At 33.5% G+C, this 14911-nt stretch overlaps 3 protein-coding genes across 10 annotated transcripts in view; 2 read left to right on the top strand and 1 right to left on the bottom strand.

Moving 5' to 3' along the window:
- LOC117231953 (tensin-1-like) overlaps window positions 1–8611 on the top strand; it is a 277151-nt gene extending 268540 nt beyond the window's left edge. For 5 of the 6 annotated variants that reach the window (XM_033490980.1, XM_033490981.1, XM_033490984.1 and 2 more), the window contains 5 exons: window positions 953–1141; window positions 2218–2657; window positions 3074–3292; window positions 3747–3918; window positions 6230–6439. In XM_033490980.1, coding sequence (XP_033346871.1) covers window positions 953–1141; window positions 2218–2657; window positions 3074–3292; window positions 3747–3918; window positions 6230–6439 — 1230 coding nt within the window. Of the gene's footprint in view, window positions 1–952; window positions 1142–2217; window positions 2658–3073; window positions 3293–3746; window positions 3919–6229 lie in introns of all 6 variants that reach the window. The other variant, XM_033490979.1, reaches the window with a different exon arrangement.
- LOC117231956 (DDB1- and CUL4-associated factor 13) lies at window positions 8562–11545 on the bottom strand. The gene is made up of 7 exons (XM_033490996.1): window positions 11476–11545; window positions 10919–11316; window positions 10671–10839; window positions 10451–10598; window positions 10065–10365; window positions 9819–9982; window positions 8562–9737 (listed from the first exon to the last, which is right to left on the bottom strand). The coding sequence occupies exons 1-7, from the start codon at window positions 11543–11545 to the stop codon at window positions 9650–9652; spliced, it is 1338 nt and encodes a 445-aa protein (XP_033346887.1). The 3' UTR covers window positions 8562–9649.
- A 1559-nt stretch (window positions 11546–13104) lies between these two features.
- LOC117231958 (protein FAM162B) lies at window positions 13105–14799 on the top strand. 3 transcript variants are annotated; one of them, XM_033490998.1, is made up of 4 exons: window positions 13105–13213; window positions 13762–13922; window positions 14009–14102; window positions 14258–14799. In XM_033490998.1, exons 2-4 carry the CDS (start codon window positions 13763–13765, stop codon window positions 14472–14474), a joined length of 471 nt encoding a protein of 156 aa, XP_033346889.1. In that variant the 5' UTR covers window positions 13105–13213; window position 13762; the 3' UTR covers window positions 14475–14799. The 3 variants fall into 3 exon arrangements, with proteins under 3 accessions (XP_033346889.1, XP_033346890.1, XP_033346888.1); XM_033490999.1 differs by having other exon boundaries at window positions 13118–13213; window positions 13747–13922; XM_033490997.1 differs by lacking the exon at window positions 13105–13213 and adding an exon at window positions 13375–13463.
- Window positions 14800–14911: the final 112 nt, after the last annotated feature.

Raw genomic sequence — 14911 nt, 5'->3', positions numbered from 1 at the left:
CATCGTGTTTCCAAGTAAACGGTCAGTCCGTCGCGGTATGTCCGCTGGTTCTCCCTACGCAATCGTCCTGGGAATCGTAAGATTCTATCGATAAACTATTTATTAGTTTTCGAGTTACGTTACCCGGCGAATTCGAGACCCCTGCACGATTCCCGTGTCAAAATTCCCAAGTAAAACTTCATAGCTGCCCGCTATATATCTGACGTTTACTGTCTGACAGGTTAAACATTCGATACGATTCCACTGACTTCGTTCTATTTCTTGTAGTTTCTTGGTTACTGGTTTTCTAGTGACATCTATTTCCACGATATTCACGTAACGATTTGCCGGGTGAAAACGTTAAATGCGAGATGTTAAGTGGTTTGCATATTTAACGTGTGACTTGTAGCCTGTTCGATATTTCGGTTTAAGTGGTCAGAATATTTACGCGACAAAATTTCTATCACTTCGATATTCGATATTCAGCTACGTCGATCTAGCAAGAAACTCAGAAATTGTGTGTGACTATAATTTATCACTGTCGTTTGCATTATGTAACGTTTATCGCGTGACCATTTCCACCGACGTATCGAAATTTTTTTTTCATATATTCGAAATAAATCTGTTCTTTGTCCTTTGAGGCGAGAACGATTTTCAGCACTCGCATTTTTCAGGAAGAAAATAAAGCATTTCAGAAGATAAACGTATCGATAGAAATTGATGATGAACTGACCGATAAAATTGATATTTCTAAATCTTGAAACTTTCTCGCTCGCCTTAAATGTGTTTGCAGAGTTTGAGTCACGCTAAGTGTAAAATAGCAGCGTGAAGGATATTTATCGCATACTACGTTCGGTCTCTCGACGAGCATTAACGCCGCTGGCTCGAAGTGCTGCCACAGCAAAAAGATGCCAGGCATACGAGCGATCGCAAGTTCGTTAGGAGTTTAACGATCAGTTTCTTTTTGTCGCAGAACAAATCGCTGGCTGGCGACAGCTCGATCGCCGGCGCGGGAGGTGTTTGCAGGAATTCGTCTTCGAATTCGTGGCTAAAAAGTCGGACGTCGCCCACGTCCAGAACTGGAAGCGGCTCGTCTGCGGCGGACATGAACGTACAGCTCGGCAGCGCCGGCTCGCCCACGCTGCGACTCGCTAGCGTGAAGGTGAGCTCACGCGTTCATTCTCTTTTCCTAGTACTTTCGCTCAATGGGTTTTTCAACGCGCGACGTTATTTCACGCCGCTATTCGCCACGGATTTTGAGCCCGACTCACGCTGCCGCCCATAAGCATGTACAGGGCAACACCTGACATATTTCCTGGAAATAGAACGTTTTCCGCTATATAACAATAAAATTTTATATCGTCTAACAAGAAGTGATCTTTCACGAAAAAAAGTAAATCGAAGACGAGGAACAACATTTTATAAAATGATAATAATTCTTGAGAGACTCGATTTTTGTCTCGTAGCGAATATTTGTATAACGGTACGTACGCTTAATTTTCAATTACATTGCAACTTGATAGGTTTTAGTGAACGCGTCTCTTTTTATAGAATCTATTATCTTATCGGTAAAGTAAGTTGAATATTGGATAAAACAAAAGGTTTAACCAAGGGGCATGTAGATAATTACCTGTATCGTGGTGTATTAAATTATTGCTTGGAAGTTAAGTACGTGATGGATATATTTTCAAAATCGATTTTCCTGAAAGCAAACCTTCGCTTGAAAAATTGTACCACGTAACATAAGTAAAGTAACTTTATTTACGTTAAAAACGATTATTTACAGGGAATATAATCCTGTCTCCACTCTCTGTGAACAAAAATCGTTTAACGGCAAGTTATCGTTATCACTCTCGATCCTTTCACAGCGCGATAAAACGAAGAATTCAGAACAAACCATTTAGAAAGTTGTTGTTTCTTGTCCTCGATATATCTTGTATTTTTCACACGAGATACAAAAAGTATCGTACGTACTTGTAGCTTTTCGCGAACAATAATCTCAGATAACATCGCGTTATGCACATGCACAGTAACACGTAAGATACGAAATCTGCGCTACAGTCGACGGTTTATTCGAACCTGTCTCGCTATCAAAGAGTTAACAACGAAGAGATTGCAGAAAATCGAACACATCCTTATACTTGCAGCAGTTTCTATCGAGATTCTCTTGTTCTCTATAAGCAACGTCGTTAAATCGTACTGCGAACATTAATCGACTTTTTCTTCGCACCAAACCAGACACCGAACTCGATCCCGGGTCTACGGCCGACGCACAACTTTACGAACGTTCTCGGCCCTATTACGAACGAGGATGAGCCAAAGAGTATCTCTCAGCAGAGCACACCGAGCAGCGATGAGAGCAACTCACCGACGGAACTAAACTCGTACAAGAGACTAACGGACAAGCCACCTCTGATAAAGCGGCTGGCGATGGGTTTGACAGGTGGACGTGACGTTCTTGGACTGAACGGTGAGGATGACAGCTGCCCCCTCGTCAGTGGTAGCAGCACACCGACGAGCCCATCAAACAGGCCGCATTCTGGGGGTTATATAAACGAGGCGATCATCGACTCCGAGGGTACGAGGCCGACCTACAACAAGATACCCCCGTCTGAGAGCCTGGATAATACTATCAACGCGTCTATTACCGCGAAAAACTTCAACATTGAGAACAACAGGTAATCACGTAAGAGGAACTATCTTATAGTTAGATCTGTAGCCCTTAATTTCTAAGTAACAATTCGATCGATCTTACGATTTTGATGAAACTTTGCACAAACGTTCGTCAGACTTAGACTAAGAATTTAACGGCAATTTGTTCGTAGCCAGTTTTTAGTTTGAAGGGAGAAATCGTCTCCTTTTATCGGAGTCAGTCGTTCGATGCAAACGCTTATAAATCGTAAACGAGAAAAGATACGAAAAAGAATCGAGAACAAGTAATGTCAGACGGAGAAGCGTTTTATCGTACACAGATTTGTTTTCAATTGTTTCACCGTTATTGGCGTTTGATCGGAGGATAGGGATCTTTTTCTATGTCTATTCTTGCTTTCAACGATTCGTAATAGTAAGCACGTTCGAATTACTACATTCACAGGATAGGACACAATTCTCCGAGCTCTGGTACAGAAACAGAATTCAAATCGAAGAGAAGATCTCAGATCAGCACTTCGAGCAGTTCGGTACCCGCTGATGGAAGCACACACGGTTCCACACCGACCCCACCACCTCTTCCTGAAAGAACGGATAGTCTCAATAATCGCAGCGAAGAAGCTGAACTGCGTAAAGCTCCCTGGTTCCAGGCTGGAATACCAAGGTACTTGATTCATACGCTAGACAATAGTAGGAATATCGTTCTTGAGATCTTTCCAGGGAATTATGGCTTTATTAAGATAATCGACGTACGTATGCGACAGTAAACAGGACGTCTGCTTCAACGTCAAATCTCCCTCTTCTCACTTATACAAACATTTTTGATACAATGTACTAGAAACATTATACGAAAGCATGAAAAGATAACAATATCGATTAATTTTAATATTTAATTATTATACGATCTATACGTTGGTTACTTGATACGTAGATATTCGAGCATCCAGACGCATATATTTTTTAACTCGATTGGATCTACTATCGTTTTGTGTTCTCGTATGATACGCCTAGCATGGATAATACGAAGTCGTAGTTGGTGTCTCGTAGTAATTGTTATTTCTACTACTTATTTATACAAATTTGCATTTTCACGGTGTCGTGGTCATTTATGATTCCAGGGAAATAACGCTGGAAGTGTTGAGCCAAGAGCCGGAAGGAGCCTTCATGGTGAGAGAGAGCACCAGTAAACCCGGATGTTATGCCCTTTCGCTTCGAGTGCCGCGCGAATTCCAACCAAGCGGAATAGCCCATTATCTCATAATGCGCACGAACAAAGGCTACAAAATCAAGGTAAATCTCTCCTCGAGTCATCACGAGGGACGGTCTTTCTCGTGAATGTCTTTAGCCGTCTACGAAACGTCTGCGCTTAAATACAGTAATTAACACTTTCACCGTGACAGTTTAAATTCGTTTTATCTACAATTATAATTCATTTCGCCACACACGAGGCAAGCACGATCTGCCAATTAAACGCCGTATAAAAGAAAAACAACTGAAACGAAGTTTAGCAATTTAATTTGTACAGTAAGCTTCGTTAAGCGAATGATACGACACGATATAAGTACCTCTGACCTACCCAAACTTTTAAGTTTTTAAGCAAGTTAAACGAAAGGTTACTTGTAACAGATATATATATTTAAAAAAAAAATACAGGTATATCTAGATAATATCATCACTCTATTCGATGCAAGGAAGAATTTTATTGAATTTAACTTCACTTAATCGACCTTGTTACATGTATTTATTATAGAGATACAAAATATGATCTTTTACAACCATTGAGTTTTGTTTTATACTTTTAGAGAGAATACGGTTCATAAGAGAATGCAAGAATTGTTTGAAACTATTGAAACAAATAAAACTTCCTATAAGAAACGAAATTGTTTGTTTGCCACAAAAGGGAAGAGGGATTTTTGCCAGCATGCAAATTATTCGTATCGTGATCAAATTAATAGTTACGTTAGTTTAATAACAGGAAACTCGTAGGAAGGTTTTGCACGATTTTTACGCTATTTCTATTCTTCGGTTTTAGTACATATAGTGTACGTACATACATGAACTTTATCATGTTCAAGGGAAATTTTCACGCATTATTTACTTTCCTAACTTCGCTTATTACTAGATGATAGAATTCATTGCAAACCTACACGCGTAGTCTTTGAAAATAAAGCGTTTTTTTTTTTTTTTAATATACAATGAATAAAACGAAGGGACACCGTTAAAGAAGAGTTCGCAACTGTGCTGCTTTGTACGCAGAAATTAATCATCACAGAGTAATATCGCGTTTGGACCGAAGCTTTCAGTTCTGAAATATTATAATGGAGACATTGTGCAAGTACAAAGCGACTCTGGTTGCGTATTTTGCCATTTGGCTACGCGTATTTAAATGTACGGACTTCCCTTGTAGGATAAATTAAATGGGTCCGTGGACTTTGATAATCTCCGAAACGAGTATAAATGAGTTTTGTTGGATGTACCGTAGGGAAATCAAAACTCATCCCCACTCTTTCATCTGGAATTGCATTGCCGTAGCAACACGCGATGAGATTCGAATATGTACGGCAGATGATAATTTTGACGTACAATGTTTCTCATTGATTTGCTTCGTAGACGAATAATATAATATATTAAACACAGTCGATTTATGCAATTGAATTATACCTACACCATAGATATATTTTCAGTAATTATCTGCACCTATGTATACGATATTAAATCATGCTGTTGTTCATATCACATAATATCAAATTATCGTAACGATCGTAATTTTGTAGACACTTCCGATAGCTTAACAAGAAGAATGATACGAATATAAAATTAAAATCATTACACGGTTAACAAAATACGATATTGAAACACTTATGGCGCTTATTAAAATAGCATGTAGTAAGTATAATGACATCGAGAGAAATTCAGTGATATCAGATCAATTTGCTTTTCTTGGGAAATTTATTCAGAGAATTATTGTCAAATGCAATAATTTACAGAGCATTTTATACATTCATTAAGCACTCCATAAAATTTTTTATAATCGTTCTGTTAATATAAAACATGTTCGAAATATCGTCACATATGGAGTTATGCTGCTTGAATTAACAATCGTAAAATTATATTTATTTGAACTAATTAGTACACACTTTTGCAGATGTCATATCCGTTTTTAATTTTCCATATGCCAAAACAATATGCTATTTTCATTTACAAAATCATTTTAATCACGCCGATAACAAACAAAATAGTATCAATGGTAGGATACAAATCATGACGTTGTTCGTAAGCGTGAATAGATTCAAAAATAATAGATCCACATCAAATCGAGATTTATAAAGCTTATATACCTCTGCTATACATTTTTTTAATTTCGATTTTTAAAATCGAGTTTCTCGAAACGAACGTTCCTCGTATGCGAAAGCTGTATTCTACACTTTCGATTTATTTCTTTTTTTTTTTTTTTTTTTAATTATCATTAATCAAAAGATATCTTCATCCTTTTTTGAAAAATCTCTTTTCCCGATCGTAAAACGACAGAGATTGAAAATATGAATAATCTAATATTCAGAATGAATAATAACTGTACGCATTATCCTTCTGTTTGTTGCAGGGCTTCACAAAGGAATTCACAACTCTGACCGCCCTAATTACTCATCACTCGGTGATGCCAGAATTACTGCCGTGCCCGTTGTCATTAAGTCGATACAATCCTAGCTTTGTGAAAAGCGATTCCAACAAAGACTTCGCGGACATCGATTCAGACCCCGATTACAATACCTTAGCCGATTTCCGTAAAATGATGGCTGACCTGAACGTCTAGAAAAAGCTGGCAATCAGGACGATCTGGTAAAATCGATGCTTTCGCCGACGCTCTTCGAACCGAACGATTAAAGCGAATTCGTTCAGAGAGACTACGAGAAATTGAGACGCGTTTCACGATACAATTTCGTACGAGATCACGTAAATGCGGGTACAGGCACGAAGAGTTCGTGAAATCATTGAAACGTGTTTTTATCTTGAATTTCATATCGTCCTCGGTCGATCATGTTCGTCGATTAATAAAGAAATTTCTTGATCGCGTAACGAACTAATTTGTTGCAACGATTCATCGCATACTCGAGAATGAAATGCGTCGCACGTTCGAATGATTCTGTACGTTGCCGCGGTGATATGTATTTCATAAGTCATTGATAACGATAGGAAACATAGCGTAAGTAATTTAACGACCGCCGCTATTCATGGAAATAACAGCGAATCAAAAGTCGGAGGACGCATAGCAGGGAAACTGATTCCTCATTTTATAGATCGAGTCGCAGGGTTCGCGTTAAATCAACCAGAAACTATCGATATCTATTTCATTGAATTAAATCGTTAACAATTGACGAGGATCGCTCAACGCGTGCTGATACGCCTTGACGCTGACTCTGCGATAGAAAATTTCGAATGACAACTAGTTTACAGCATTTTCGATGAGCTAGTTTATTGTAGAATTTGGATGGAATAAAAGTTATCACAAAAAATGAGATAAGTATATTTTTTAATGTTACTGCGAATGTCTCTTGAATGGTTTTCTCGTTCCGGACGAATGTGTGAAATCTTATGCTGTTGAATTTAGTTTAGAAATCGAAGGTTATTTGACAGCGTTGCATTACCCGACAACAATCGTCAAAGCAGAAGCAAAAAAAAAAAAAAAAAAAAGAAAGAAATGATAAAATTTACCAATAAAATATTATCAGAGGAGTTCAACATATTTAGCAGATCGATGTATGTGACTTTGAACAGGACGACAATGCAATGAGATTTTTCGTAATTTTCGATCGATTGAAAGGAGGATTTTTAAAATCCTTCGAGGATTCTACCATTAGAATTTCACGCGGCTAAATAGTGTTTTACAAAATTAATGTAAATGTGTTTATATGTATATAAATTATAATTATTGTTATACGATACTACTCATATTTAATTAAATGACATTGACGGCATCGTTAGGAGGAACTACACCCTTGAGACAGTGACAACAGGAAGCGTAGAATACCATGGAATTTTGAAGCCGACGAAAGAAATAATTTTACACTGATAATTTAATTGCTCGACTAACCTAGTCTTGTACAGAATTTATGCGCGCATAGTTGATATTAAAAAAAAGAGAAGAAAAAAATAAGCAACTGTATAATCATATGTGCGTATTAATTAACATACAATCGATAAACGAGAAAAATCGGAGACTATGTGCCGCTTTTTATACGCCCAAGGACATGAAATTTTAAGAATACAATTCGATAGAACTCTTGCTTCATCATTTTTTCGATATACGAAATGACAAGGAATGATAAATTAAAATTTACATAACTATCATCGAATTCATCGAATAATATGAACGCGTTAGATCAGATTGTACAAACGGCAGACTGTCGTTGATTTATCCTACAAAGTAACGCGAATGAGACACATGATAACTGACAAATAATAAAATAGTATTTTAATAAGGAGTTTACCCACGTTCAAATATCTGGTATTAAATTAAATACAATACCCCATCCCTACGATGCTAGAGCATTTACGTATAAAATCGATAAATGTGTCTTGTATTCATTTATTTAAACCGTATCAACCGAAAATGTAACATCTACAATGCGGACTTGAAAATATAAGATAAGCAAAAATACGAAGACTAAAATCACTTACTTAGCCATCTTTGACAAAAACATGAAATAAGACTTCAGCATGATTTTTAGCTAGTTTGTGAACGTTCACCGTACTTCGACATTGAAAAGAGGATATAGAATGATCTGCGTATTGCCAAATTGATAAACATTTATTAAGATAAATGCGCAAAGAAAATAGAAGGAAATTAATAAATCGTTGTAAGCTACGCTAAGCAAGACATTAATCACTGCTTGAAGTTTGTAACGTTTTACGAATTATTATAGCAATGCGTTGTATAATTTCAATAAAATTATTTATTACAATAAATATTAGACATTATAGTCAATATTTTAGTCCATAATGTGTATCCATAAAAATATTATCCATTGTCGAAAACATTACGTGGTATATGAAATACCTGTTTCTTTAAGTGAAGTAATTACATTAAATTTGATATCGAATATGATTTAGCATCACAAGTTAATATTTCTTATAAGAATAACAGAAAATTGAATCATGTGATTCTTTATTTTGAAATTTAGGAAATTAGTATTAAACGAATGTAGCATATACAGGATGATTTTCTTATTAGTTAACTCAAAGGAAATGTAATAACTCTCTGTTTATATATATATATAATATATATCAAGTAATAATGTGTCATCAGAATCTGATATCAGTCCTGTGTTAGGGCAAAAACAACTATGTGTGTATTATTAGTGGCATCGCCTTTGAATCAACTAGAGAATTACCCCGTATAACAAGAAATTCATAAATTTTAACATTCGCTTTAAAATAAAAAATAAATTTTGTTTTGATAAACAAATATGCATAAGCAGTATAAAATTAATCTTGAACAGATATTTCATGTTCATCAAATGTTATAATTTACTATGATCGGTATATCCAAAAAATAAATAAATTTATACATTTAGATGAAATGCTGACATACCTTGTTTATAACATTACGTAAATTACCGTTTATATTTAATTTTGTAAAATTATACAAATTATAATACAATGTGGTAAACTCCATTTTGTCTTTATTTTTAACCCTTTGCGGACGGGACGGTTCAAAGTCAACCGTACCGTAGGGCCGAGTTGCTGTCGCGATAAACATTTAAAATTGCCACGCATATTTCTGCTTAGGCGTGCTTTTCGTTCATGGATGTTAAATTCTAGACATATGTACATGCACAGATTCCCCACAGGATAAATAAAATGACACACATATGAGTCTTTCGGTTCTATCAATTGTTTTCGTCAAACGCATATATGAGTTTCTCGGCCAAATTGATGGCTTACGCAGAACGCATATATGCGGCGGTAGTCCGCAAAGGGCATCAGCATAAAAATGTATAATACTACAATACATAATTGTGTATTATACTTCTTGATGAACAACATTCTTGCTTCTTTCCGAAACAAAAGGTACCGCACCTCTTCTAGAATGAGCTCGTCTATTAGCCTCCCTGAAATAAAGTAAATAAATTATAGCAAAAATATTTTATACTTTAAATATTTCAGATCTCTTTTGAAGTAATAGTACATACTTGCGTTTACTTTTCTCGCGAATTGTACGTAATTCAGCCTTTGCATTGTAAACATGTTGTGGAACCTGTCTATGTCGAGAAATTCGCTTAACTTGGGGATGTGCAGAAAACTTCTCTTTCAAAGCTTCACTGTAATTTAATGCTGCTTTTTCTCTAGGTCTCAACTGCAATTATACATTTTATTATCTTTAGTGCGTAAAATAGTAAAAGGAAGAAATACAAAATATAATTGGAATAATTACATACCACACCCAATTTTTCCGATGCCTTTGCTTTCCATATACGAATATTCATTTCATCACTACCACTAACAACATATTTATTATCAAGAGACCAGGCCATGCATGTTAATCTTTGCATGCGTTTTGTATGGTAAACTTCTCGAGAACGACCTTTGGTTATTTCAAAAATGCGAATAGATTTATCATAACTACCAGACACAAATTCTTTACCAGTCGGCGAGTAATCTACATCAATTACAGCCTGTACATGGTCCATATGCACATTTACTGGTGTTTTCAACTTACGAATGTCATAAGTATATAGGCTAAATAAAAAAACATGTTATACTCAATTTCTCTATATAATCTTTGATATCAAATAACACGATATATCATCGTTCTCAAACTTACTTATAATCTTCATTAGCACATGTAAAAGTAACAGCCTCCATAGGGTTCCAAGACAATTTATTAGTTCTAAATCTCATAAACACTTTTCGCAATGGTCCTGTTTCTCTGGCATCGTACAGAATTATACTACGGTCACTTGCACAAGCAGCTGCAAAATTCATATGTATTTATAATGTTGAAATATGATCCTCATTAGGTACAACAATAGATAATTTTATACCTAATAAATTGGACTGCACAGGATTATATTTAATATCGTACAAACTGTCAACACCCCATTTAAATGTACGAATTGGTTCATTCCTTGTTTCTTCCCATAAATGGCATACTTCGCCACATGTTGCAAATATTGGCTGAGTTCGGTGATGAGAGATTCCACTTATTATAGTCTATAAAATATTCATATATTTTGAATAAATATAGTAAAATAATATTTATGTTTTCGTTCTTTAATATTTACTATCCTACTTTACTAATAACTGTATTTATTGGTTCTTCTTGATGATTGAATGGTGATTTTTCTGATTTCCATGTTTTAATAGTCTTATCATCACCAACAGAGATAAAGTTTTTACCACTTAGGCTAAATACAATTCCCCGTATTATGCCATCATGTGCCAAAATGTTGCGTGTACATATTTTATGTATAAGATTCCATACTCTTATTTCTCCATCAAAAGATCCACTAAGTAGAATAGACAACTGAGAAGGATGTTTACATAAGCAAGACACACCATCTTTATGTCCTTCTAAGCATCCTACAAAAGGTTTTGCAAATACTCTTTCTAACTTTACTGCATTTAGAGCTCTGGTATACTCTCTTGCTGCTTCAAAAGGATGTAATGCCGGATCATAATTCCTAGGTACTACAAACAAGAAATGTACAAAATTAGTTAATAATCCATTTGAATAAAACATTATAAATGTTGCATTATACGATAAGAAATGTAGAAATATTTATAAAGAAAGTTTACTTTACCATTATTTGTTATTTTAAACAATATGTATCTTAAAATAAAACTAACCTTTATAAATATCACGTTTCGTTTCTCTTAAATAGTCATCTGGATTTCTTGTCAGAATTTTCACTTTCATTTTGCAAGTATTTTAATTCAGTAAAATTTCTATCAACGTATATTCTTTTAGTAGAATACGTTACATATACATTAAACATGTGCGATAAACGTTTAACACTTGTACTCTTGTAAATTGTAATCAGGCAGTTATAAGTTTTAAACTATGGATACATAGAATAAAAATTAAATTCCTAGAAGTTTTAGAAATATTCAATAATTATTCAATAAAATATTCAATCAAATATCTGCTATGTCTAAAATAATAAAAATCTGTATTCATGATTGTTTTTCTGTGATTTTTAATTTTTATGCAAGTTATAAGTGTGGAATCTAGTGGATCAAAAAATTATGACTATATGAAACGAAGAATTTTTAGGGTTTTTTACACTTTACTTTGGCAGTTTGCCTTGTATCCATACTTCGTCCAATGAATAGATTGCACAAACGACATCTGATTGGTCCGCACAGGTGAGCTCTCATGTTCATTCTCATACTCTCAACTTTCGTTTACCTTATTTAAAAACGTAATGTCTTCGCATCGTTTGTATCAACGATACTATCAAATCAATATTCTTATAACAGCAAAAATGTCGCCACAAAAATTCACACGATCGGCAACTTCATTGTCATGGAAGTGACCTCTTCCCTCATTCAGTTCATAACTGACTGCCAATTGGTTTCTGTTCTTTGAATACATACTATCAGGAGCTGTAGTTAAATTCGTGCAAAATTAGTTTGTACTAACGTTTGTTAATGAAAAATAAATGTTGACTTAAACCAAAACCAATCTCGGGTTTACTTACAAATCCCACACTGTGATTGATTGTTCTATACTTATGATTGTTATATACCTTCACGGAATGAAAAGAAATAAAAAATGAAATGGAAAAGGCCACAAAAAAGCAATAAAGAAGAATATAAAACGAAAAGGAACGTAGCGATAAAAAAAAGCACAAATGAATACTCCGAACGCATTAGAAAAACTAATATTTGCAGGCCTTGAGGCATTGAGTCAGGGTGAAAGACCAAATATGCAAAATATATATATATATATATATAACATATAAAAATGCATTTGACTTAACCCGCCAAAGTGACAGCCACTTACGTGCAATCAGTGACTTCATGGACTCCATTCATTGAATGGAGGTAATGTGGCATCAAAATAACTTGTAAAATACCCTAAAAATGCCCTGTTTTACATAGTCATAACTTTTGAACCACTGAGTTTCGCAACTTAAAACTTACATTTCCGAATTCTACGAATCGGAAACTACAAAATTGCAAATAAAATAATCAATAATTTCCGGTCCCTTGAAGTAAAGGACAGCCTATTTTTTCCAAACTATTTAACTAAAAAAGGAATGAAATTATTTATAAGTGTACTTATCTTGGTATGGGGAACAACTATTTTCTATTTTCCTTTATTTACCAAATCATTACACCTTTCCATAAATAATATATAATAAAGGTTTCGAATATGTTTTTGTTAATTCTGATTAAAAGTTTAAACATAAAAATTATTTGTATAAAATACATGCATATACGGCATGTATACATATCTTAACAGTTCGTATATATGTGTGTGTGTTCCTATATCCATGATATTCCTACTGTGCTTTAAGTTAGTAGTACCTAACAGATTAACAGAAAGGATTGGTCAGCTCATGAACATAAATCGTTAAAAGTAAGTTAAGTGATTAATTTTTCTGGACTGTGATAGTCAGTAAATTAAAATATTACATAAACGAATAAATTGAGTTAATTGCTACGTAGAATGATATAAGATAACAAAATACAAATATTCAATTAATTAATTCTGTAATATAATTAAGCAAGGTCAAAATGTTACTTTTGAGATATAGTTAGTCTGTTCTAAAATACGATTTATTTATAGATATGTAACCTATAAAAATTACGTGAAAGAAGATGCACAAGTATATAATACATTTATAAAACATATTTTGAAGTATTCTTATTTTCTAGATCCCTAATAAATTTCGTAATATACAGTAAACAATTTTTTTTAAATTAAATTAGCAGAATGTGGGAAAATATAAATATTATGTTATATTAGGACTTGAATAGTATCTTTTAGCATTTACACGTTGTAATGTTTATACTTTATTATATTTATATTTAATTAATTAAATTTATTAATATATGTTATCATTTCATGAATTAAAGATGTAATATTTAATATAAATAAACTATAAATAGTATTTATTGTTGTAGAATGTTCTGTACAAGATTGATCAGGCAATTTAAATTATTAAGAATAAGGCAATTACATTCGACTTTTGTAAGAAATGAAAATAAATCTGTTAGTGAGAAATCTAAAACTACTGAAACGTTGCAATCTACGGGTCAGAAGGAACAAGTTGATTTTGTAACAGGTATATCATACATATTTTTAACTTTAATATTCTTAATTTTATCCAAAATATATGTCCAAAATATATGGAAAATTGTGGCACTTTAGGACCACCTATGGTTGCTCTATCTAATTTTGATAAAAGAATATTAGTTTGGGTCAAACGGTATCCTAGTCTGGATCAAGTTCCAGATTATGTCTCGTAAGTTAGTTGAAAACACAAACTTCTATTAAAATAAGAATTACAAGTACCAGAGGATAAAAATAAATTCCATTTCTTGATGCAATATAAGAAATAATTTCACTTACTTAAATACTATATATATTAAATATTTTGTGTTTTGATTACTTTACTAGTTATCAATGCATCCAGCATGCACATACTAAGGCAAGAATTCGTGTATGCTTTGTTATGATGTTTCTTGCAATAGTTATCTGTCTCTCAGCTGTAATGATTGGAAAAAGAGATGTTGCAGCTGGAAAAAACATAGCAACAGAAAGAATGAAATGGTATACGGAAGTAAAAGAAAAAGGTAGAAGAGAAGCAGCTGAAAATGCTGAAAAAGCAAAATAATGTTTTACCTACCTTTAATAATAAATATACCTTAGTTATATATGTATATATGACAAAAGTATCTTTTTTGTAGTATTTAAATTTATGTTTGAAATATTTTTTTTGATTTGACCTCTTTCTTTGTTACTATTTTGCTGTATTAATTGTTGTATGATTATTAATTTATTGATCTATGAAATACTGCTTTGTAATATCATTTGAGATCTCTAAGTTATTGCATATTACTTTAATAATTCAAGAAATATATTTTTGTAACAGATATAAATGAGATTAGTTTTAAAATGTTGCTAAACTAATACTCAATATAATAAACATTGATAATAAACACTGATATAATAATAAATAAAGAAATAAATGTAAAGGTGCCTCAAGGTTTTTCTATTATACCCAACATATGTATATATCCTACATTTAATTTATTAGTAAATAATATAAAA

The sequence above is a fragment of the Bombus vosnesenskii genome, unplaced genomic scaffold (genome assembly GCF_011952255.1).
Source record: "Bombus vosnesenskii isolate JDL3184/JDL3185 unplaced genomic scaffold, Bvos_JDL3184-5_v1.1 scf7180000013276, whole genome shotgun sequence".
In the NCBI taxonomy this organism is placed as follows: domain Eukaryota; kingdom Metazoa; phylum Arthropoda; class Insecta; order Hymenoptera; family Apidae; genus Bombus; species Bombus vosnesenskii.
Note: the sequence above shows the minus strand (reverse complement) of the source record. Positions and strands in the feature narration are given on the sequence as shown.